Source organism: Lissotriton helveticus, assembly GCF_964261635.1.
Source record: "Lissotriton helveticus chromosome 1_1 unlocalized genomic scaffold, aLisHel1.1 SUPER_1_unloc_38, whole genome shotgun sequence".
NCBI classification, from domain to species: Eukaryota; Metazoa; Chordata; class Amphibia; order Caudata; family Salamandridae; genus Lissotriton; species Lissotriton helveticus.
Window position 1 is genome coordinate 607830 of NW_027611679.1, and position 25272 is coordinate 633101.

Below are 25272 nucleotides of genomic sequence, written 5' to 3' on the forward strand. Positions count from 1 at the left end.
AAGAGTGAGATAAAGGAGCCTAGAGTGTCTGGGGTGGATTAAAGAGCCACGAGGTGGAATCAAGAGTGAGATAAAGGAGCTGAGAGTGTCTGTGGTGGATTAAAGAGCCACGAGGTGGAATCAAGAGTGAGATAAAGGAGCCTAGAGTGTCTGGGGTGGATTAAAGAGCCACGAGGTGGAATCAAGAGTGAGATAAAGGAGCCTAGAGTGTCTGGGGGTGGATTAAAGAGCCATGAATCAAGAGTGTGATAAAGGAGCCAAGAGTGTCTGGGGGTGGATTAAAGAGCCATGAGGTAGAATCAAGAGTGAGATAAAGGAGCTGAGAGTGGCTGGTGGTGGATTAAAGAGCCATGAGGTGGAATCAAGAGTGAGATAAAGGAGTCAAGAGTGTCTGGAGTGGATTAAAGAGCCATGAGGTGGAATCAAGAGTAAGATAAAGGAGCCGAGAGTGTCTGGGGGTGGATTAAAGAGCCATGAGGTGGAATCGAGAGTGAGATAAAGGAGCTGAGAGTGTCTGGGGTGGATTAAAGAGCCATGAGGTGGAATCAAGAGTGAGATAAAGGAGCTGAGAGTGTCAGGGGTGAATTAAAGAGCCATGAGGTGGATCCAAGACTCCGCAGCCTTGTTATTCATTACCCGGCATTCAATAGCGCCGGCTGTGGGCTTCTGAGCACAACTTTTGGCCCGGCTCTCATTCTTTTACAAATTAAGCAACAGATGTAATAGTGTACAGCGCAGGACAGAAGGACCCTGCAGCACCAGAGAGTTGTCTCTCCTCAGACACCTGGATATTACTTCTGCTGAGGGGGGGACAGAAAGGAGGGGGATTATTAGGACAAGATGAAGTGATACCCCCGCTCCAGTGGTAGGGATATAGGACGCTGTGGTACCCGTGGCTCCTGCCTCCGCGCGGCCCTTGCTACCCGGGCGGGGCTGGGAACCAGCAGCGACACTGGCAAAAATGCTCTCTTCAGCTTCTTGGGAAATCTCTCTCTCTCTCTTTCCATCCATCCATTCACCCATCCAACCACCCACCCATCCATCTATCCACCCATCCATCTATCTATCCATCCACCCATCCATCCATCCATCTATCCATCCACCCATCCATCCATCTATCCATCCACCCATTCATCGACCTATCCATCCACCCATCCATCCACCCACCCATCCTTACATCCATCTATCTATCCATCCATCCATCCATCTATCTACCAATCCATCCATCCATCCACCCATCCATCTACCCATCAATCCATCCAACCATCCATCTACTCATCCATCCACCCACAGGTCCATCCACCCACCCATCCATCCACCCACCCATCTGTCCACCGACCTATCCATCTGTCGATCCATCCACCCACCTATCTAGCAATCCATCCACCCATCCACCCTCCTATCCATCCATCCATCCATCTCCACTTCTTTCCTCTCTCTCTGATCACTTTCTCTCCACGTCTCCTCCCTCTGTTTCTCCTTCTCCCTCCTCCCAGAGACGTTTTAAGGCCTTGGCAAAGTGGGCTCTGGCCCCGGCCCCAGCCTTTCAGGGTCCCCTGATAGTCCTGGCTCTTTCTCCACACAGCCCTGCCCTGATGACCTTGAATGGTTTTTAAACACAGTTTGTTTTTATATATTTGTATTACAGGTGGGTGGCAGGGATTGTGCTCAGTGACGTCAGTGAGCTGCTGCTGAGTCATTGGACACACTTTAAGTCTGGAGTGGTCTGATTGGACAATGAATTCACAACTGGTCAGAGCAGGGGCCCCAAAATGTTTGATCCAGGGCCCCCAAAATCCTTAAGATGTCCCAGCCTCCAGTCCCCCTTCCTCTTCCTCTCTTTCCATCCATCCATCCATTCATCTAACTCCCTCCCACCCCCACAAGGAGCAGAGGGGCCCCTCCCACAAGGAGAAAGAAATGGGCCCCTCCCACATAGAGAAGCAGGGGTCCCCTCCCACATGGAGAAAGAGAGGGGGCCCTCCCGCAAGAAGAAGAAGCAGCCCCCACCCACAAGGAGAAGCAGAGGGTCCCCTCCCACAAGGTGAAGCAGGGGGCCCCTCCCACAAGGTGAAGCAGAGTGGCCCCTCCCACAAGCAGAAGCAGAGGGGTCCCTCCCACAGGAGCAGCAGAGGGGCCCCTCCCAAAAGGAGAAGCAGAGGGTCCCCTCCCAGAAGCAGAGGGACCCCTCCCACAAGGAGCACCAGAGGGGCCCCTCCTAGAAGCAGAGGGGCAACAGGGTGGCCCCTCCCACAAGGGTAAGCAGGGGGGCCCTCCCACAAGGCGCACCAGAGGGGCCCCTTCCACAAGGAGCACCAGAGGGGCCCCTCCTAGAAGCAGAGGGGCAACAGGGTGGCCCCTCCCACAAGGGTAAGCAGGGGGGCCCTCCCACAAGGCGCACCAGAGGGGCCCCTTCCACAAGGAGCAGAAGAGGGGCCTCGCCCACAAGTAGAAGGAGAGGGGCCACTCCACAAGGAGAAGTAGAGGGGCCCATCCCACAGGGAGCCGCAGAGGGGCCCCTCCCACAAGGAGAAGCATAGGGGCCCTTCCTAACCTTCTACACGGGTCCCCAGGGAGAGGCAGCAGCAGTCCCCCATGGAGGCAGGCCTGCCAAGTATCACGCATCAGGTGTGACTCTACCGCATTTCAGTGTGGTTTTCCGCATCGCCGCACTGAAATGCCTCGTCACGCATTTTTAATGCCAGTCTGAATGGCAGACGGCGGTGCCAGTGCGCCGGCTCTGTTGCTCCCCCCAGACTTGCCAGAAGGAGCTGGCTCAGTGAGGTGATAGTTAAAGATCTTAAAGAGTCTGCTGAGCTCTGGAGTCAGGCTCTCAGGGGGTGGGGGGCTGGCCTCATCCGTGGTTGCTGCTGGCAGCTTTAGCACTGTTGGGGGCCCCGGGATTGGATGTGGGTGACCTCGTGCCTCGTCACCTCCTGGAAGAAGTGAGGTACGGTGGTAGGCAGGTCAGAGAAGCAGCGGGGGCCTCAAGAGTGGAGGAGTCCTGGCGGTGGTGTGCTGCTGTCTGGCATCAAACATCGGTGAACAGAGGCATGATTGGGCCTGTCTGAGAGCACCATGAGGAGGTGAGTCCCCTACAAACACAGACTTTAAAGTGCCTCCCCTGCAACTATCACCCAATGGAAGCCCGGAGCAGCAGCGATGCACGAGTGCTGCTCCAGAATCAAACACTGCACTGGGCACAGTGCGGGAGGCGGCCAGCCTTGAGTCACTGGACTCATCCTCAGAGGCAGCGCCATCACCATCCTGGGGATCACCACTTGCGAAAGCTAAGTGCGGCCTGCCGGGCGGGGGCCGAGTCAGTCAGCAGCTGGGAGAACTCAAGAATGCATCATGCAGTGAGCTGTGCTGTGTGCACACAGCGGTCTCTGTGCAGTCCATTCATAAAGTAAGTCACAGTGTACTTTGGCCAACGCTGCGGGCCAGGCAGAGCTGTGATACGGGTGCAGTGCAGTTTGTGTTGTTGTCACATACAGCATCTGCCATGCCAGAACTCACTCTCTGTGCAAAATTCAGCACAGAAGAGCTCCGGCCCGATGACACCCGAGCTTCTATCCTGGCAGAGTTACTGAGGCGGCACTGCAGGTGAGGTGTGCTGTTAACTGGATAAGCACCGGTGGTGAATGATAGGCCACTACGACCACCCCCTATCGCTGGATAAGGACCGGTGGCGAATGATAGGCCAGTACGACTACACCCTATCGCTGGATAAGGACCGGTGGTGAATGATAGGCCAGTACGACCACACCCTATCCCTGGATAAGGACCGGCGGCGAATGACAGGCCAGTACGAAAACCCCCTTTCCCTGGAGAAGGACTGGTGTGAATGATAGGCCACTACGACCACCCCTTTCCCTGGATAAGGACCGGTGGTGAATGATAGGCCAGGACTACGACCCCCTTTCACCCTGATTTATAAATCACTTTCTCCATTTTTGAAGATTCTTCAAAACCCAAGACTTGATAAGCAAGATCTTATACAAATAGTCCGTATTACTTTTGAATGCTGCTTTTCTGCCTTTTACTACTTTATCTGTCATGGAGAATCAAAGCAGCTCTCCCAACTCCTGGCCTGTGTTATTGCATTGCTTGCATAAAATTCTCCTAGTGCCTCGCTCGTGTTATTGCTTTGTGTCCAATAGATTCTCCTAGTGCCTGGCCTGTGTTATTGCATGTTGAGCGTCAGATTCTCCTTGTGCCTAGCCTGTGTTATTGCATTGTTTACATCAGATTCTCCTTGTGCCTGGCCTGTGTTATTGCACTCTTTACATCAGATTCTCCTAGTGTCTGGCCCGTGTTATTGCATTGTTTACATCAGATTCTCCTCATGCCCGGTTTGTGTTATTGCATTGTTTGCTTCAGATTCTCCTCATGCCTGGCCTGTGTTATTGCACTGCTTACATCAGATTCTCCTTTTGTCTGGCCCGTGTTATTGTAATGTTTACATCAGATTCTCCTCATGCCCGGCTTGTGTTATTGCATTGTTTACATCAGATTCTCCTCGTGCCTGGACTGTGTTATTGCATGTTGAGCGTCAGATTCTCCTTGTGCCTAGCCTGTGTTATTGCACTCTTTACATCAGATTCTCCTAGTGTCTGGCCCGTGTTATTGCATTGTTTACATCAGATTCTCCTCATGCCCGGTTTGTGTTATTGCATTGTTTGCTTCAGATTCTCCTCATGCCTGGCCTGTGTTATTGCACTGCTTACATCAGATTCTCCTTTTGTCTGGCCCGTGTTATTGCAATGTTTACATCAGATTCTCCTCATGCCCGGCTTGTGTTATTGCAGTGTTTGTGTCAGATTCTTCTAGTGCCTAGCCTGTGTTATTGCATTATTTGCATCAGATTCACTTAGTGCCTTGCCTGTATTATTGCATTGTTTGTGTCAGATTCTCCTAGTGCCTTGCCAGTGTTATTGTATTCTTTGTGTCAGATTCTCCTAGTGCCTAGCCTGTGTTATTAGCATTGTTTTCGTCAGATTCTCCCAACGCCTGGCCTGTGTTATTGCATTGTTTACATCAGATTCTCCTTGTGCCCGGCCTGTGTTATTGTATGTTTGCATCAGATTCTCCTCGTGCCTTGCCTGTGTTATTGCATTCTTTGTGTCAGATTCTCCTAGTGCCTAGCCTGTGTTATTAGCATTGTTTACATCAAATTCTCCTTGTGCCCGACCTGTGTTAATTTATGTTTGTGTCAGATTCTCCTCGTACCTGGCCCGTATTATTGCATTATTTGCATCAGATTCACCTAGTGCCTTGCCTGTGTTATTGCATTGTTTGTGTCAGATTCTCCTAGTGCCTTGCCTGTGTTATTGTATTCTTTGTGTCAGATTCTCCTAGTGCCTAGCCTGTGTTATTAGCATTGTTTTCGTCAGATTCTCCCAACGCCTGGCCTGTGTTATTTCATTGTTTACATCAGATTCTCCTTGTGCCCGGCCTGTGTTATTGTATGTTTGCATCAGATTCTCCTCGTGCCTTGCCTGTGTTATTGCATTCTTTGTGTCAGATTCTCCTAGTGCCTAGCCTGTGGTATTAGCATTGTTTACATCAAATTCTCCTTGTGCCCGGCCTGTGTTATTTTATGTTTGCGTCAGATTCTCCTCCTACCTGGCCTGTGTTATTGCATTGTTTGCATCGGAATCTCTTCGTGCCTGGCCTGTGTTATTGCACTGTTTACATCAGATTCTTCTAGTATCTGGCCTGCGTTATTGCATTGTTTGCATCAGATTCTCCCAATGCCTGGCCTGTGTTTTTGCATTGTTTACATCAGATTCTCCTCGTGCCCGGCCTGTGTTATTGCATTGTTTGCTTCAGATTCTCCTCGTGCCTGGCCTGTGTTATTGCATTGTTTGCATCAGATTCACCTAGTGCCTGACCTGTGTTATTGCATTGTTTGCATCAGATTCTCCTCGTGCCTTTCCTGTGTTATTGCATTGTTTGCATCAGATTCACCTAGTGCCTGGCCTGTTTTATTGCAGTGTTTGCGTCAGATTCACCAAGCGCCAGGCCTTTGTTATTGCATTGTTTACATCAGATTCGCCTAGTGTCTGGCCCATGTTATTGCATTGTTTTCGTCAGATTCTCCCAACGCCTGGCCTGTGTTGCTGCATTGTTTACATCAGATTCTCCTAGTGCCTGGCCTGTGTTCTTGCATTGTTTGCATCAGATTCACCTAGTGCCTGACCTGTGTTATTGCATTGTTTGCATCAGATTCTCCTCGTGCCTTTCCTGTGTTATTGCATTGTTTGCATCAGATTCACCTAGTGCCTGACCTGTGTTATTGCATTGTTTGCATCAGATTCTCCTCGTGCCTGGCCTGTGTTATTGCATTGTTTGCATCTGAATCTCCCAGTGCCTGGCCTGTGTTAATGCATTATTTGCATCAGATTGTCCTAGTGCCTGGCCTGTGTTATTGCATTGTTTGCATCAGATGCATCTAGTGCCTTGCCTGTGTTATTGCACTGTTTGTGTCGGATTCACCTAGTGCCTGGCCTGTGTTATTGCATTGTTTGCATCAGATGCATCTAGTGCCTTGCTTGTGTTATTGCACTGTTTGTGTAGGATTCACCTAGTGTCTGGCCCATGTTATTGCATTGTTTTCGTCAGATTCTCCCAACGCTTGGCCTGTGTTATTGCATTCTTTACATCAGATTCTCCTCGTGCCTGGCCTGTGTTATTGCATTGTTTGCATCAGATTCACCTAGTGCCTGACCTGTGTTATTGCATTGTTTGCATCAGATTCTCCTTGTGCCTGGCCTGTGTTATTGCATTGTTTGCATCTGAATCTCCTAGTGCCTGGCCTGTGTTATGGCATTGTTTGCATCAGATTCTCCTCGTGCCTGGCCTGTGTTATGCCATTGTTCGCGTCAGATTGTCCTCGTGCTTGGCCTGTGTTATTGCATTATTTGCATCTGAATCTCCCAGTGCCTGGCCTGTGTTAATGCATTGTTTGCATCAGATTCTCCTAGTGCATGGCCTGTGTTATTGCACTGTTTACATCAGATTCTCCTAGTGTCTGGCCCGTGTTATTGCAATGTTTGTGTCGGATTTACCTAGTGCCTGGCCTGTGTTATTGCATTGTTTGCATCAGATGCATCTAGTGCCTTGCCTGTGTTATTGCATTGTTTGTGTCAGATTCACCTAGTGCCTTGGCTGTGTTATTGCATTCTTTTTGTCAGATCTCCTAGTGCCTAGCCTCTGTTATTAGAATTGTTTTCGTTAGATTCTCCCAACGGTTGGCCTGTGTTATTGCATTGTTTACATCAGATTCTCCTCGTGCCTGGCCTGTGTTATTGCATTGTTTGCATCAGATTCAACTAGTGCCTGACCTATGTTATTGCATTGTTTGCATCAGATTCTCCTTGTGCCTGGACTGTGTTATTGCATTGGTTGCATCTGAATCTCCTAGTGCATGGCCTGTGTTATGGCATTGTTTGCATCAGATTCTCCTCGTGCCTGGCCTGTGTTATTGCATTGTATGCTTCAGATTCTCCTCGTGCCTGGCCTGTGTTATTGCATTGTTTACATCAGATTCTCCTCGTGCCTGGCCTGTGTTATTGCAGTGTTTGCGTCAGATTCACCAAGCGCCAGGCCTTTGTTATTGCATTGTTTACATCAGATTCGCCTAGTGTCTGGCCCATGTTATTGCATTGTTTTCGTCAGATTCTCCCAACGCCTGGCCTGTGTTATTGCATTGTTCACATTAGATTCTCCTAGTATCTGGCCCGAGTTATTGCATTGTTTGCGTCAGATTCTCCCAACGTCTGGCCTGTTATTGCATTGTTTACATCAGATTCTCCTTGTGCCCGGCCTGTGTTATTGCATTGTTTATATCAGATTCTCCTCGTGCCTGGCCTCTGTTATTGCAGTGTTTGTGTCAGATTCACCTAGTGCCTGGCCTGTGTTATTGTATTGTTTGCATCAGATTCACATAGTGCCTGGCCTGTGTTATTGCATTGTTTGCATCAGAATATCCTTGTGCCTGGCCTGTGTTATTGCACTGTTTACATCAGATTCTCCCAATGTCTGGCCTGTATTATTGCATTGTTTGTGTCAGATTCTCCCAACGCCTGGCCTGTGTTATTGCATTGTTTACATCAGATTCTCCTCGTCACCGGCCTGTGTTATTGAATTGTTTGCTTCAGATTCTCCTCATACCTCGCCTAGTGTCTGGCCCATGTTATTGCATTGTTTTCGTCAGATTCTCCCAACGCCTGGCCTGTGTTGTTGCATTGTTTACATCAGATTCTCCTAGTGCCTGGGCTGTGTTCTTGCATTGTTTGCATCACATTCACCTAGTGCCTGACTTGTGTTATTGCATTGTTTGCATCAGATTCTCCTCGTGCCTTTCCTGTGTTATTGCATTGTTTGCATCAGATTCACCTAGTGCCTGACCTGTGTTATTGCATTGTTTGCATCAGATTCTCCTCGTGCCTGGCCTGTGTTATTGCATTGTTTGCATCTGAATCTCCCAGTGCCTGGCCTGTGTTAATGCGCTATTTGCATCAGATTGTCCTAGTGCCTGGCCTGTGTTATTGCATTGTTTGCATCAGATGCATCTAGTGCCTTGCCTGTGTTATTGCACTGTTTGTGTCAGATTCACCTAGTGCCTGGCCTGTGTTATTGCATTGTTTGCATCAGATGCATCTAGTGCCTTGCTTGTGTTATTGCACTGTTTGTGTCGGATTCACCTAGTGTCTGGCCCATGTTATTGCATTGTTTTCGTCAGATTCTCCCAACGCTTGGCCTGTGTTATTGCATTCTTTACATCAGATTCTCCTCGTGCCTGGCCTGTGTTATTGCATTGTTTGCATCAGATTCACCTAGTGCCTGACCTGTGTTATTGCATTGTTTGCATCAGATTCTCCTTGTGCCTGGCCTGTGTTATTGCATTGTTTGCATCTGAATCTCCTAGTGCCTGGCCTGTGTTATGGCATTGTTTGCATCAGATTCTCCTCGTGCCTGGCCTGTGTTATGCCATTGTTCGCGTCAGATTGTCCTCGTGCTTGGCCTGTGTTATTGCATTATTTGCATCTGAATCTCCTAGTGCATGGCCTGTGTTATTGCACTGTTTACATCAGATTCTCCTAGTGTCTGGCCCGTGTTATTGCAATGTTTGTGTCGGATTTACCTAGTGCCTGGCCTGTGTTATTGCATTGTTTGCATCAGATGCATCTAGTGCCTTGCCTGTGTTATTGCATTGTTTGTGTCAGATTCACCTAGTGCCTAGGCTGTGTTATTGCATTCTTTTTGTCAGATCTCCTAGTGCCTAGCCTCTGTTATTAGAATTGTTTTCGTCAGATTCTCCCAACGGTTGGCCTGTGTTATTGCATTGTTTACATCAGATTCTCCTCGTGCCTGGCCTGTGTTATTGCATTGTTTGCATCAGATTCAACTAGTGCCTGACCTATGTTATTGCATTGTTTGCATCAGATTCTCCTTGTGCCTGGACTGTGTTATTGCATTGGTTGCATCTGAATCTCCTAGTGCATGGCCTGTGTTATGGCATTGTTTGCATCAGATTCTCCTCGTGCCTGGCCTGTGTTATTGCAGTGTTTGCGTAAGATTCACCAAGCGCCAGGCCTTTGATATTGCATTGTTTTCGTCAGATTCTCCCAACGCCTGGCCTGTGTTATTGCATTGTTCACATTAGATTCTCCTAGTATCTGGCCCGAGTTATTGCATTGTTTGCATCAGATTCTCCCAACGTCTGGCCTGTTATTGCATTGTTTACATCAGATTCTCCTTGTGCCCGGCCTGTGTTATTGCATTGTTTATATCAGATTCTCCTCGTGCCTGGCCTCTGTTATTGCAGTGTTTGTGTCAGATTCACCTAGTGCCTGGCTTGTGTTATTGTAGTGTATGCGTCAGCTTCACCTAGGGCCTGCCCTGTGTTATTGCATTGTTTACATCAGATTTTCCTAGTGTCTGGCCTGTGTTATTGCATTGTTTTCATCAGATTCTCCCAACGCCTGGCCTGTGTTATTGCATTGTTTATTTCGGATTCTCCTCGTGCCTTGCCTGCGTTATTGCATTGTTTCCGTAAGATTCTCCTTGTGCCTGGCTTGTGTTATTGCACTGTTTACATCAGATTCTCCTAGTGTCTGGACCGAGTTATTGCATTGTTTACATCAGATTCTCCTTGTGCCCGGCTTGTGTTATTGCATTGTTTGCTTCAGATTCTCCTCATGCCTGGCCTGTGTTATTGCATTGTTTACATCAGATTCTCCTCGTGCCTGGCCTGTGTTATTGTAGTGTTTGCGTCGGATTCACCTATTACCTTTCCTGTGTTATTGCATTGTTTGTGTCCGATTCTCCTAGTGCCTTGCCTTGTGTTATTGCATTTTTTTGCGTCAGATTCTCCTCGTACCTTGCCTGTGTTATTAGCATTGTTTGCGTCAGAATCTCCCAACGCCTGGCCTGTGTTCTTGCATTGTTCGCATCAGATTCTCCTAGTGCCTGGCCTGTGTTATTGCATTGTTTACATCAGATTCTCCTAGTGTCTGGCCCGTGTTATTACATTGTTTACATCTGATTCTCCTCGTGCCTGGCCTGTGTTATTGCAGTGTTTGTGTCAGATTCACCTATTGCCTGGCCTGTGTTATTGCATTGTTTGCGTCAGATTCTCCCAACGCCTGGCCTGTGTTATTGCATTGTTTAGATCAGATTCTCCCAATGCCTGGCCTGTGTTATTGCATTGTTCGCGTCAGATTCTCCTAGTGCCTGGCCTGTGTTATTGCATTGTTTACATCAGATTCTCCTCATACCTGGCCTGTGTTATTGCATTGTTTACATCAGATTCTCCTCGTGCCTGGCCTGTGTTATTGCAGTGTTTGCGTCAGATTCACCTATTGCCTGGCCTGTGTTATTGCATTGTTTTCATCCAATTCACCTAGTGCCTGACCTGTGTTATTTCATTGTTTGCATCAGATTCCCTTCATGCCTAGCCTGTTATTGCATTGTTTGCATCAGAATCTCCTTGTGCCTGGTCTGTGTTATTGCACTGTTTACATCAGATTCTTCTAGTGTCTGGCCTGTGTTATTGCATTGTTTGCGTCAGATTCTCCCAACGCCTGGCCTGTGTTATTGCATTGTTTACATCAGATTCTCCTCGTACCTGGCCTGTGTTATTCCATTGTTTGCTTCAGATTCTCCTCGTGCCTGGCCTGTGTTATTGCAGTGTTTGCGTCAGATTCACCTAGTGCCTGGCCTGTGTTATTGCATTGTTTGCGCCGGAGTCTCCTAATGCTTGGCCTCTGTATTGCATTGTTTGCATCACGTTTTCCTACTTCCTTGCCTGTGTTATTGTATTGTAAGCGTCACGTTTTTCTAGTACCTCGTCTGCGTTATTGCATTATATGTGCTGCTTTTGGTATGTTATTATTCAAATAGTTGCAGCTTTTCTAACAAACATGGTACCTTTTATCCCAATCAAGTGCATCTGACTGCAAGGACACTGCACTCTCCCTGCAGTAGCAAGCTACTTCCTATTTATGTAGCAACAGACAGCACAGCATGTCTGCCAGAGATGTCGTATGGTCAGAAACAGTACATAGGTAAGTAGGTATGATGCAAAACCTTTGAGTAAGATTTTAAACAAAGAAGCTGCTGTGATAGATGGCAAAACATCCATGTCGAAACATCAGCAGTAGGACAATGGTACATGGAACGATAATAGTAGATTTACACTTCTGTGCAGTGCGTGTCACTTAATGTTCTTTTCTTCCACTCTCATGAGGTGGTTTTTGCAAGCCAACTTTGAGCTCACTGAGTGTGGAGCTTCCACGAATGTCAGAGACGGGCCGTTCCAAAGACAGTAATATAGAAGGTTGAAATATCTGAGTCTTGATCCTGGCAGATGGATGGGTGATCCCTAAGGGGGTGTAGTTGGTCTGTGTGTTACCACGGCTGTCCAGGGGGTGTAAACAAATGTCAGCAATTTGTGGAGGGCCTTCTTTTGCGTGAGAACCACCCAGCTTCATGCAATACAGACTTGAGGGTTTGGGCCTGCGCAGGATGAGTTACATTCTTATAGCAAAATGGAGGACCTTGTCCAAAGGGGATCGATGTTACCAAGGTTTAACATCTTCAGTTACGACAGATAGTGAAAGTCCATGTATCTCGAGGAGCTTCAAAAGCTTTCTGCACTCTGCTGGTGCAGGCAGGATGTTTATTCTCTAGTTGGCATTTGCTAAGGGATGTTCAGATGCAGTGTTTGAATTAAACCTTGGAGCAGCACTTGTAGCGTTGACTCTTGGAGCCTTGTAGTATGTGCTGGAGGCGGTAGAACTGTCTTAATGTTCCACAGAGCTCAGAAAATCCAGACTCTCCTACTTCTCAAAGCACGAGGTCTGTGGCTTGACCAGTAGAACTGCAATAAAGAAGATGACCTAGACCAGTTTTACCTCTCCCGACCTTTGAACTGATCATTGAGGAAAGAAGCCCTTGTCTGGAAAGCAGATCTACACAAGGCACAGCTGACAGAAGACCCGCCTGGAAGGAAGATCTGCACAAGGCGCAGCTGACAGAAGCCCCTGCCTGGAATGAAGATCTGCACAAGTCGCAGATGAAAAAAGTCCTCTCTAGGAAGGAAGATCTGCACAAGGCGCCGCTGACGGATGTCCTGCCTGGAAGGAAGATCTGTACAGGGTGCAGCTGACAGTAGTTTTGCCTGGCGGTGACCTCAAAGCAGTGTGAGACCGACAAACAACAAGATCTTTCAAGCCCAGCTAGCCACACTGGACACAATGTACACCAAAAGCCTTATTTAGATTTCAGCGGATGGTTTATTCCATCACAAATGTGACTGGTGTCCTGCCCGCCCCATTAAAAATGCATTGCATCCTGCAGCAATGATAATAAGACAGACAGGATATCTGTCACGTTTTGAAAATGCCTTGGTGTAGTTTGCAGATTTTTACTCTGCGGAACTCCACGAAGTGCCAGGGAAACTCCGGCGCACTCTCACACTTCCGCTAGTGGCAGAGGTTGTTAAGTTGCACTGTGCTCACTGATTTTTAGTGCCAGGAGTTCAACCCCCACTGTAAAATCAGCATGAACAGCACTACGCGTCGTGCCAGAAGGCGATGCTGCTAACTGCCGCTCTAATTGACATTCTAATCGAATGGCCGCTTCATCAGCGAGAATGGCAGATTTTAACCCTTTCGACGCGCGTGACAAGGTCAGCTCGTCATGGGCGTTACCTGCGCTGCGCGTGTGACGAGCTGACCTTGTCACGTTACGAGGGTTTTTGCGAATCGCAGCGCGCAGCGGGAAAACCGCTAGCGCGCATACGGTTAACACTCGAGTGGTCGCGACCTGCCGTGACCTCCCACATTGAGAAATCTTGCCAGGAGGAGGTCTGGTGCGTTATATTTTCTCACAAGCGCTCGCCATCTTACCATTGGCGAACCGCTTGAGAAAAGAACTCCGTTCTGCATGGAGCTTTTTGGAACAAGTCTGCACAGAGTGCGGAGTGGGAAAAACTTTGCGAGCTCCGCCGGCAGAGTGGAATTCTTCACCCACCCCTAGTTTTGAGGCAAAAATCTGTTGGACAAACTCCTAACTAGGCCCTATGTCTGCAATAAGTGTTGCAGAAGAAGTGAGATCCATGGCCTTGTGAGTATGAGGCAGTTATCTGACTTCTGATGAACCCCACAGAGTTAGTGCGCCGAAGGACAGGAAATTAGGTAAATTTGAATATGAGAAATATGGAAAGGTAGAAATGCCGCATCACCTGTGGATTACTGACACCTCCTCCCGCTCTGCCAAATGCCCATCCGGTCACAAAGTGTCATCCTGGGCCCCAAACGGACAATGCCAAGAGCGCCAAGAAACCATTGGTGAAAGTGCGCGGTATAAATAATTTTAACGTAACGTAACGTAACGTTTAACGTAATGTCATACCAGATGCCATGTAATGGTGGAAAAGGGGGAAAAAAGAGTAATATGCACACATCTGCTGAGGGGATATCTCAGGTAAATTATTGGTTGTGATGGATTCTCTATCAGTACTAAATGACTGATATTGTTGAATATTAAATTATATGAATCAACGTTTGTTTGCCTTATCTGCGCTTATAATGTAAAGGATGGGCCTTACCGTGAACACCTCGCTCTGTTTTACACAAAAGCCCCAGAAGGAGCTGCATCTTACAGAACTTTATCTACTTTAGGAAGAACTAAAGACTTGCTTTTAAAGTTGTCTTTCAGGGCTAGAACCGGGTGCTCTAAGCTGCACTAGTTTCAGGGAGATGGACAGATGTTATGGTGATAGGAAACCCCGCTCAACTCACAATAATGTTCCAATCTTCCAGGTTAGAAGAAATCAGAAATGCTTGAACCAAGGGAGCTGTTGAAAGTGTCAAAGGTGACGTATGAACAGCGAGGTAAAGACAGGATTTGGTATTTGAAATGATCTTAAGTGATTCAGAAAGAAAGAGGAAAAGTGTGTGAATGGAGTTACTTTTGTTCTGTTCTTCGTAAAGAGTTACTGGAAATTATACAGCCCAGCCTGATCCATCTCTTTTTCTAACATCTATTGTTGTTTCAATGAAATCTTGACCATATGTGTCTATCTTAAGCTATACCTCTAGCACTTGGGTGCCCTGTGAGCGCCCTTACTCTGTGAACACTGGTAAATCACCTCCTTTTCAGACATTAATAAGATATCACCTGATCAACAGAACTTTTAGTTAAATATCTGTGTATGATGACATATTCCTTGCTAAGTTTGAAAGGCGGTAAAGAAGAAGGGGAGATTTACTAAGATTTTGCACCGTGTTTGCGTCACAAAAGTGACACAAAACAGAGAAAAATCTTTTTTTCCTAATTTACTTTCTATCGCTAAACTTGTTTAGCGCTGGAAATAACGTTAAAGTAATGTGAAGCAGCGCATATCACGGCTTCGCACTACTTTGTACCATAGGGGCCTGCCAAGGGTGGTGCATGGGTGTTCCTGTGCAACCACCCATGGTTTCTCACGGTAAACCAAATTTACCAAATACAGTAGATTGGGCTTAGCGTGAGAAAACTGCACCCTTTTAAACTAGGCGCAAGGAAGGAGAAATGCTTTCATTTCTCCTTCATTTTCTGACTTTGCATGCGTGCAGCACTGTGCAACAAACATACAAAGTGGGAAAAGCGTTTCCTCATGTGTAGGCATAGTATTTTGTATAGGAAGTGTCTCTTTCCTGTACAAAACCTAAGCTGGACTCACACACACACCCTAGCGCTCTGGTGCTCAGGTGTGTGCATGGCTCAGGGCTGCTGTAATCTGTGCCTGTGCAAGGGAAAGGGAAGGTGAGAGCCATATCTTTGAAAATATGGTGCTCTCCTGCTCCCTCCCCGTCGCGCAACGCAACGCAGCCTCGCACAGGGGGGCTGTGTGCATTGCTTGGAGATTTAGTAAACCTCCTATGAAATGTCTTTTACAACCAGTTAAACATTGTGAATTCTCATTCAATTATGCTTCAATTTAGTAATTTTAAATATCTTTACATCCAACAGAAAACAAGCCTTGAATGTATGAAATGACCATCAATAATGAAGCGAATGGTGTAAAACTTCAATAATAGCAGGAATAATGAGCTACAGTATTCAGGAAAACATCAGCGCAGTCGGCGACAGAGGAACCTGCACACAAACGGACAGATCCCGGATGAAGTATCAAGGGCAGTTCAGTGATTGCAAGAGTCTGAGCCGTGCACCTCAACGCCACAAGATGAAGAAATGACCTTAGGAAAATTAAGGCAACAACAATAACAAACCACATCCTGTATAAACAAGTGTCCAACACCAGATTTGATCATGGGATCGGTATGATGTGACTACCACACTGCTCTGTTTTCTAAAATTTGCACCAGCCAAAAGGAAGCTACATCTTTACCCACAAGCGTGTATAGCCATAATCCAATCTAAAGGCACAATCGTCTACAAAGACACCTTCTATGTATTAGGAGTGTGGCAAATATTGGTGGCTATTGCATTTTATTGTTTAAACAGAAATCAAACATGCAAAATACTGCACACATATAAAGTGTGTGAGAAAAACACGAGTGCTTTATCAGCCATGTTGGCCCATCAGGAAATACAGTCATGGGATGTAGACAAATATATACCCGACCCACAGCCACTAACCAAGAAAGAAGAATCACACACATGCAGCGAGAGCTTTACTTTGTCATCACTACTCAAGCTTCATCAGCACACGTACACAGGAGAAAAACCATTCAAGTGCAGTGAATGTGTAAAGAGCTTTAGTAGGTTATCAGAACTACAAATACACCAGCGAACATATACATACCATTGCAGTGAATGTGCAAAGTGCTTTACACACTTATCAGTCCTCCAAACACATCAGCGAACACACACAGGGGAAAAGCCATTCAAGTGCGCTGAATGTGCAAAGTGCTTTAGTAGGTTATCAAGCCTTCAACGTCATCAGAAAACACACACAGGGGAAAAATCATTCAACTGCAGTGAATGTGGGAAGAGCTTTAGTCGATTATCAGTCCTACAAATTCATCAGCGAACACACACGGGGGAAAAACCATTCAAGTGCAGTGAATGTGCAAAGTGCTTTAGATGGTTATCACAACTTCAGAGTCATCAGCGAACACACACGGGGGAAAAACCCTATCATTGTAGTGAATGTGACAGTAGTTTCAGTTACACTTCAGCATTAAGGTCTCACCAGCGAACACACACTGGGGAAAAGCCATTCAAGTGCAGTGAATGTGCAAAGTGCTTTAGTCAGTTATCACAACTTCAAAGTCATCTGCGAACACACACAGGAGAAAAGCCATACCATTGCACTGAATGTGTGAAGAGCTTTAGTCGACTAACAGAGCTACAAAGACATCAGCGAACACACACGGGGGAAAAGCCATTCAAGTGCAATGAATGTGGGAAGAGCTTTAGTCAATTATCAGAACTACAAAGTCATCAGCAAACACACACAGGGGAAAAGCCATTCAAGTGCAGTGAATGTGTAAAGAGCTTTAGTAGGTTATCAGAACTACAAATACACCAGCGAAAACACACAGGGGAAAAACCATTTGAATGCAGTGAATGTGGGAAGAGCTTTAGTCGGTTATCAGAACTACCAAGACACCAGCGAAAGCACACAGGGGAAAAACCATTCAAGTGCAGTGAATGTGGGACGAGCTTTAGTCTGTTATCAAGCCTTCAAACACATCTGCGAACACACACTGGGGAAAAGCCATTCAAGTGCAGTGAATGTGCAAAGTGCTTTAGTCAGTTATCAAGCCTTCAAAGTCATCAGCGAACACACACAGGGGAAAAACCATTCAAGTGCAGTGAATGTGCAAAGTGCTTTAGTCAGTTATCACACCTTCAAAGTCATCTGCGAACACACACAGGAGAAAAGCCATACCATTGCACTGAATGTGTGAAGAGCTTTAGTCGACTAACAGGGCTACAAAGACATCAGCGAACACATACGGGGGAAGATCCATTCAAGTGCAATGAATGTGGTAAGTGCTTTAGTCAATTATCAGAACTACAAAGTCATCAGCAAACACACACAGAGGAAAAGCCATTCAAGTGCAATGAATGTGTAAAGAGCTTTAGTAGGTTATCAGAGCTACAAATACATCAGCGAACATATACATACCATTGCAGTGAATGTGCAAAGTGCTTTAGACACTTATCAGTCCTCCAAACACATCAGCGAACACACACAGGGGAAAAGCCATTCAACTGCAGTGAATGTGGGAAGAGCTTTAGTCGATTATCAGTCCTACAAATTCATCAGCGAACACACACGGGGGAAAAACTCTATCATTGTAGTGAATGTGACAGTAGTTTCAGTTACACTTCAGCATTAAGGTATCATCAGCGAACTCACAAAGGAGAAAAACCATTCAAGTGCAGTGAATGTGTAAAGAGCTTTATTCGGTTATCAGAACTACGAAGACACCAGAGAAAACACACAGGGGAAAACCCATTCCCCTGGCTTTAGTCAGTTATCAAGCCTTCAACGTCCTCAGCGAGAACACACGGGGGAAAAGCCATTCAAGTGCACTGAATGTGCAAAGTGCTTTAGTAGGTTATCAAGCCTTCAACGTCATCAGAAAACACACACAGGGGAAACGCCATTCATGTGCAGTGAATGTGTAAAGTGCTTAAGTCACTTATCAAGCCTTCAAAGTCATCAGCGAACACACAAGGGGGAAAAACCATTCAAGTGCACTGAATGTGCAAAGTGCTTTAGTGCGTTATCACACCTTCATAGTCTTCAGCGAACACACACGGGGAAAAACCATTCAAGTGCAGTGAATGTGCAAAGTGCTTTAGTCACCTGTCAAACCTACAAACTCATCAGCGAATACACACAGGGGAAAAACGATTCAAGTGCAGTGAATGTGTAAAAAGCTTTAGTAGGTTATTATTCCTACGAAGACACCAGCGAACACACATAGGGGAAAAACTATTCAAGTGCAGTGAATGTGGAAAAAGCTTTAGTCACCTGTCAAACCTACAAACGCATCAGCGAACACACTCAGGGGAAAAACTATTCAAGTGCAGTGAATGTGCAAAGTGCTTTAGTCAGTTATCAAACCTTAAAAATATAATCAAACACACACGGGGGAAAAACCATTCAAGTGCAGTGAATGTGCAAAGTGTTTTAGTCACATGTCAAACTTACAAACACATCAGCGAATACACACAGGGGGAAAACTATTCAAGTGCAATGAATGTGTAAAAAGCTTTAGTATGTTATCATAACTGCTTCATTCTACTCACTATAAAGTGTCGCACATTTGTAGTGTCACACATAAGGAGTACCCTAAAAACATCGAAATGTCTCCTACATTTACAGAAAACTTAGCAGCTATGCTATATTTAACTATTTAATTTTATAGAGCCAGTTTTACTAAGGCAGTGTCTAGATCACTGTGATGGTCTAGACAAGCCTTAGAAACTCTTCAGCGCTCCTGAAGGGCCTCTGCCGGTCACTAAAAAATGTCACATAATAATAGGGAGTCGCTGCCAACGATCAATAAGCCAAGGGAGCCATGGGTTGAAAAAGTTTGGGAACCACTGCTATAGATTGATGTCATGGAATAAACAGGGCACCAATAAGGAAAATAGTGAAAGAGCCCATTATCAAATGCAAATCACAATGACGTCACATGTAGTGACGTCACAAGAAGTGATGTCAGGTCCTTATAATAATGTTCTTGTGAAATGTCGACGGCCTGTTTTAAAAACAAAAAACAAGAAACAGAAAATAATTTAAAAACACGTTTTTGTTCTCAGTTTTTATACATCATGTGTTTTTCCTACTATCAGTTTTTAACTAAACTCGGAAAGGACTGAAAGTGTAAATATTTTTAAAGTGCTATGTGGAACTTGGAAATTACATTTTTAAACAATTTTCAGCGAATAAATAAAATGTGCTTTTAATTTGCGTTTGTTTCCTGACGTTCTTTATCCGGCCCCTAATCTCCAAAGTGTTTCACATTTACAGTGTATTAAGCAATAGAAGAGCTAATTTTGTCTAGTTCTTTGTTCCTCTCTTGCGCCACTCACACAAATAAATAAAGGGGACGCTGCTATTGGGACGGATAGTTACAAACACTCTGAGGCCTGTGTCTGTAGATGCAAGAAACAAAGTAACAATTCCCATTCACAGGCTAAGGAGCTAGGTGGAACTGGGACTCCATCAAACTGTGTCCACCCCCGACTTGTGCCCTGCTGATAAATCAATAGTGAATTTGTGTAATTTACGATGAATTGAAATGCGAGGAAGAGAAGAAGAGAGCGAGGTGCAGAATATATTAAATAAAATTTAAAAAAAGACACAAGACTTTACCCTATTCTGTGTACAAGCATTTTACGTAAACAAGTTGTGCTGTGTGATGTGAACAGGCTGTCACCCCCCTTTGTATGTAAATGAGCTTCTGTAACCAGACACCCCAGGCTCCCATCTCTTCTAGCGCGGATGATAATGTGAGCACTGCAAGGTTATCACAAACAAGGGCTATTTTGAGAAACAATCGGCTTCCAGGTCACGCAGCTGTGGTAATGTAGTTCATTATTAGTTTTTTTTAAATTTACTTTAATTTGCAGCAATTCTCCTGGTTACTTTTTCTCAGTATTGCGCTTCAGGTCGCTCATAGCTCTCCATCAGTTAAACGTGAGGATTGATGTAGGATTTGTTGTTAGTGTCCCTAGACCATGTCCCAATCCCTTTGTCCTTGATTTGTCGGCATGGGTTTTGTCCACACACTGGTCTAGGACAGGCCTTCTCAAAGGAGAAGGAGCTGTAATAGGAATAATAAATCAGACATATAGGAAATTGTATGTAAACAAATATGTGCCTTTCAGTTATCGGGCAACACCAGACTCACATCTACACATGTAATTGTACACCGGACTAAAGTGAATTCTCCCTATATAAATATGTGCCATCAGTAATCGTGCCGATGGTTCCGCTGATGCGCAAAACAAATACAATTTCTGGGACTGTTCGCATTGGCCTAAATTTTTATTGCTGAAGTTTCACGCAGTTTTGCTGATGCGCACAGCTTATAAGGTTTGTGGATATTGCCCACTGTAAGCAGATCACTCAAGATCACCCTTAAGTAGTAACTAGGTCAAAACATAGTACATACATCATGCAAAATGTCACTGCCCCTCCCTTCTTTTTGACATCTCCAGGAGTTCCTCCTCTCATGTGTAAGGTTTTCACATATTATGCTCGTGTCTGTGGCACTTCCTTAAGTGCAGAGAGGAAAGCCTCATGGTTAATGCATTGTTTGGGCTTTGAGGGACAAGAATTGTTTGAACATTGAATAGTGACTCTGACACTCATAATGAATACGAGATCTGCATCAAAAAGTTAGACTTGCACTACCTCCCCAAAGTGAGTACTGTCCTTGAACGATATCCCTTTGGGAGAAGAATGCAAAGGTAGGATGAGTCGGTGGAACAATATATAACTACCTTGCGCAAATTGGCTTCCACGTGCAATGTTAGTGCAGCTTTAGAGGATCGCTTAAGAGATCAGTTTATGTTAGGATGCGCCCTAGACAAAACGAGACATGCCCGGTGGCAAAAAGACATGCCATCGCTTCAAGAAGTGCTGTACGGAGTTTGCTGGCAGAGAGGGAATCCTTTTTAACTACTGGATCCTTCCTGTTCATGTTGAATTATATGCAGCGCTGCCCCGGTTATTGCGTGTAGGTTGTTACAGTTGGGAGAATGGATTGGACCTTTCCGGGACGATTCTAAGCCACACGCAGTGATTTCAAGAAATATTGGATTAGGGGCCGTCTTCCCGGTATTGAGAGCGCCAATTATTGGGTTGGTGCATTGCCACTTTGCCACTTATGCACAACGATCCTGACTGCATTCATATGCAGGTAAATGTGTAATTCTTGCCCAAAGTCCTGAAGAGGCCTAAATAGTTTATAGGCTGAAACGTGTCGACTGTTATTGTAATCTGACACCTAAAAAAACGTTGAAATAGAATTCGAAAAACTTGATGAGAGCCTTGAAAAAAGAAGCATAAAGTATTTTCAGCTGCCTAGGCTTCATTATTGAATGTGGTGATCCAGATGAAGGAATTAAGGTCATATAACAAAATACCATGATTTCCTCGTTCAAATTGTTGGGCATTTGAACCGTAAAAAGGGTTCTGGAGAAAGTTTTGTTGTTTTGTTCATGCTTATGCTTGTCTGCACATTGTAAATATTGTGAAAAGATACATGCCAAATGTATATAGATGTGTATATATGTATAAAATGAAAAAAGTGGAATAAGTGAGAGAAAAATAATTCGTCGTTAGAAAAAAGATTTGGTTTACTAAAAAAAGTTATGCAAACCACCTGTTTTTGTTTTAAATGAAAGCACAGGTGCACCATAGAATGAACAAGTTTTCAAATTCAATTATAATAACTTCATAAATATGAATGTCCAAAAAGTCCGTTTTGTTTAGGTGATTTATTTTTCAATAGAGTGAAAATAGGACAGCCGACGCGTTTCGTCCCTGCCGGGACTTCTTCAGGGCTGTGTTTACAAAAGACAAAAAGGTATAAACATACAATTAAAAGATGGAACATTGCAAAACCCAGCCGAGTATACAATGGTCACATTCATTAAAAAAGTGAATCAACACTTATAAGACAAACACCTTTACATTGCTACATTCCTGGAATTTAACCAGTAATCGATACCCCAAGTTAATATCATATGAAAAAAAAGGCATATTCTCTCTTTTTATATTTTATAAATCAACTTGAAACTCATAGCTGAAGGGTGAAAATATACAGTTTCAATAAGTAATGCATTATTATATGCATTTTATACAGGGATGAGAACAGAATTATATAACATCTCTAAACAGGTGATGAGAAGGTACGAAATCAAGTAATCTGAGACCCTCTTGGCACTTAAAGAAAAAGCCCAAGGCAGGGGAAGTGCACCTACCAAGAGATAAATCAATGTCCAGGACAAGGTGTAGAAACCAGTTGGGTTGCAGACCGCTCTGTCAATCTCTATTTCCAATACTGAAAACAAAATAAGTATAATAATATTACCTAAACAAAACGGACTTTTTGGACATTCATATTTATGAAGTTATTATAATTGAATTTGAAAACTTGTTCATTCTATGGTGCACCTGTGCTTTCATTTAACTCGTGTTGTAGTTCTGTTCAGAACTGGCATTGTGTTGGCGGGTGTCGTATCGGTGTGCACATGATCCCCACCTAAGGGTTTAGATAAGGGGGATTTTTTACAATATTGGCAATTTGTTTATCAGGTGCATTTGTATCAAGGTTCCGCCATCTACCATGTTTTAGAACACCTGTTTTTGTTTGTGTTGATTCATTGAAGAGTTCTGATAGCTACTAGATGAATAAAAATGAAGTGAAAATGGAGATTTAGTCAATAAGTAATTAAAAAAACAGAGGATAGATAATTTTTGGTATCGGTCCTAAATTAGGAAGTTTGTAAAAATAATACCATAGGCATCATTGTATTTAGTTTAGACCATAGCCAAAACTCATGAGCATTCAAAAGCGTGTGTTGATATTATACACAAAGACAGTTCAGGTGATAAAAAGGAGAACATTAAAGTCAAAGTGCTAGTGGATAGATTCGTTAAACCCAAATCGAGCACCACTACAAAGCCCTTTAACACAGAGAATTTTCAGGGGAAGTGCTTCAGATGTGGCAACTCTGGCCTTATGACCAACTTTAACCCGTTGCGTGCGTTGGACGGCCCCCGGCCATCTGACGTCATAGTGAGCATGTGCCGAGGATGGCCGGGGGCGTCCAAACCACGCCCACTCATTAATATGCCCGCACCTCGGTGAAATTTGTGCCACAGTCAACAGGTTAAAGACTACCCAGGCTGGAAGGCCATGTGCAAAACTTGTGAGAGAAAAGGTCACATCTCAAAAAGCTGCAGAACGGGCAATGAGCATAAAAAAATAAGCGAAGTAGATCTATATTAAGAAGAATTGGAAGGAATCCATATTCTCCCGGTCACAGGGAATGCTAGTGATGGCCCTCAGGAGCTAGTTTTGATCAATGATGCTCCAGTGAGCATGCTCTTCAACTCTGGGGCCAAGATAACTCTAGTTACAAAAACATTTTATGAGCATAATCTGCAGAGGTCTTTGCTGGTGAACTGGGTTTGTCTCAAAAACTATGTACATTGGATAAAGGTCAAATCTAATACTGTTCCAAAAACAGTTAAGGTCAGGAATACACCTCTGTAAGTAAGAGAGAGCATGAAAGTTGAATTAGACAATCTCTTAGGCAAGTGCATCATTCAAGAAGTTGAAGCAATGGAGTGGGTCTCTCCTGTTGTTATGGCCCCCAAAGCCAATGGGGAGGCCAGGCTCTGTTTCAGCTCGAGGGAGCTCAACAAAGCAGTTATTGTTGTTCATTACCCTTTACCTAACATAACTAAAATGCTGTGTTCTCTTGAGGGGGCAAGACATTTTTCTTCATTGGACTTGACCTCCGCCTATCACCAGACCAGCCTTCACTCCTCTTCAGAACATTCAGAATATTCACTCCTCTTCCCAGGACCTAATCTCCTGTGTAATACCTTTAGATTTCTAAGGATGCCTTTTGGACTGATTTCTGCAGCCTAATTTTTTCAGAGGGCGATGGAGGGCATTCTTGGAGGCCTTTAGGGTTTCAAGGTGTACCCAGATGATGTGCTCATCTTTGGTGTGGATCTTGAGGAGCATGACAGGGGGCTGATGTCAGTATTGAACAAGTTAGTCGATGCTGAACTCACCCTCAGGGCTGACCAGTGCAAATTTGATGTCAAAGAAATAGTACCTAGGGCATTTTGAGTCCGCTGCAGGCATCAAATCCAAAGAGTCATTGGTAAGCACCTTTTGTAATTTGCGCATCCCTTTGAACAAAGAAGAGTTTGTAAACTTTCTGGGCATAGCTGAATTTTATCACAAGTTCGTTCTGAACTTTGCAGGGAAAACCTCTTGTTTGAGGTCTCTCCTCCAGATGGGAAGCACATTTGTTTGGTCCAAGTGCTGTGAGGAAGAGTTTGAGTGCATTAACAAACATCTGAATGAAGCACCTTGTCTATGAAGTTTTGACTTCAAAGGTATCTTATCTCATGACTGATGCTAGCTTGAAGGGGTTAGGAGCAGTTCTTTTGCAGAAGGTTGATGTGGAGGTTAAACAATTCTTTTCTTCTCTAGGCCCTTGAGGGGTGCTGAATGCAACTGTTCTGTTGTAGATAAAGAAGCTCTGGGTGGTGCACAAGCTGAGAAAGGTTTTGTGGGGGAAAAGGTTCAGAATTCTTACTGACCACAAACCTCTTAAGGAGGTCTTCTCCAAGAAAGGCATTGACTTTGTCTCCCATGGGATACAGAAGTGGGTTGTGGCTCTACAGTTCTGGCAGACTTTCTGTAAAGACTCGGGGTGAGGAGTGTGAAACGAAAGATGATGTTGAGTGATTTAGAGGTGAAGAACTGAAAGAAGAAATTAATGTGTGTGATTAGTGAAGGGTTGATTTCCGAGAGAGAGTGGAGGGAACATCACATGATCGATTTAGACTTGTAGAAAGTCCTAACCATGGTCATAGGTGGTTGGTGTGAGAAGGACTGTGAAGAGGTCCTCGAAGGCTTTTGGCGAGTTAGGGAAGATCTGGCAGTGGGGGGGTGGTCCCCTGATGCATGATAGAAGGTTGGTTGTACCCCTTGAAGTAAGGGATAAGCTAGTAAACAGTGCTCACAC

At 44.9% G+C, this 25272-nt stretch overlaps 2 protein-coding genes across 2 annotated transcripts in view; both read left to right on the forward strand.

The window, feature by feature from the left end:
- Nucleotides 1-18012, forward strand: part of LOC144805994 (uncharacterized) — a 33138-nt gene extending 15126 nt beyond the window's left edge. The window contains exon 2 of the mRNA XM_078672453.1: nucleotides 15529-18012. Coding sequence (XP_078528579.1) covers nucleotides 16091-18004 — 1914 coding nt within the window. The 5' untranslated portion in view covers nucleotides 15529-16090 and the 3' untranslated portion in view covers nucleotides 18005-18012. The remainder of the gene's footprint in view (nucleotides 1-15528) is intronic.
- LOC144805981 (uncharacterized) overlaps nucleotides 1-25272 on the forward strand; it is a 955295-nt gene that overhangs the window by 525922 nt on the left and 404101 nt on the right.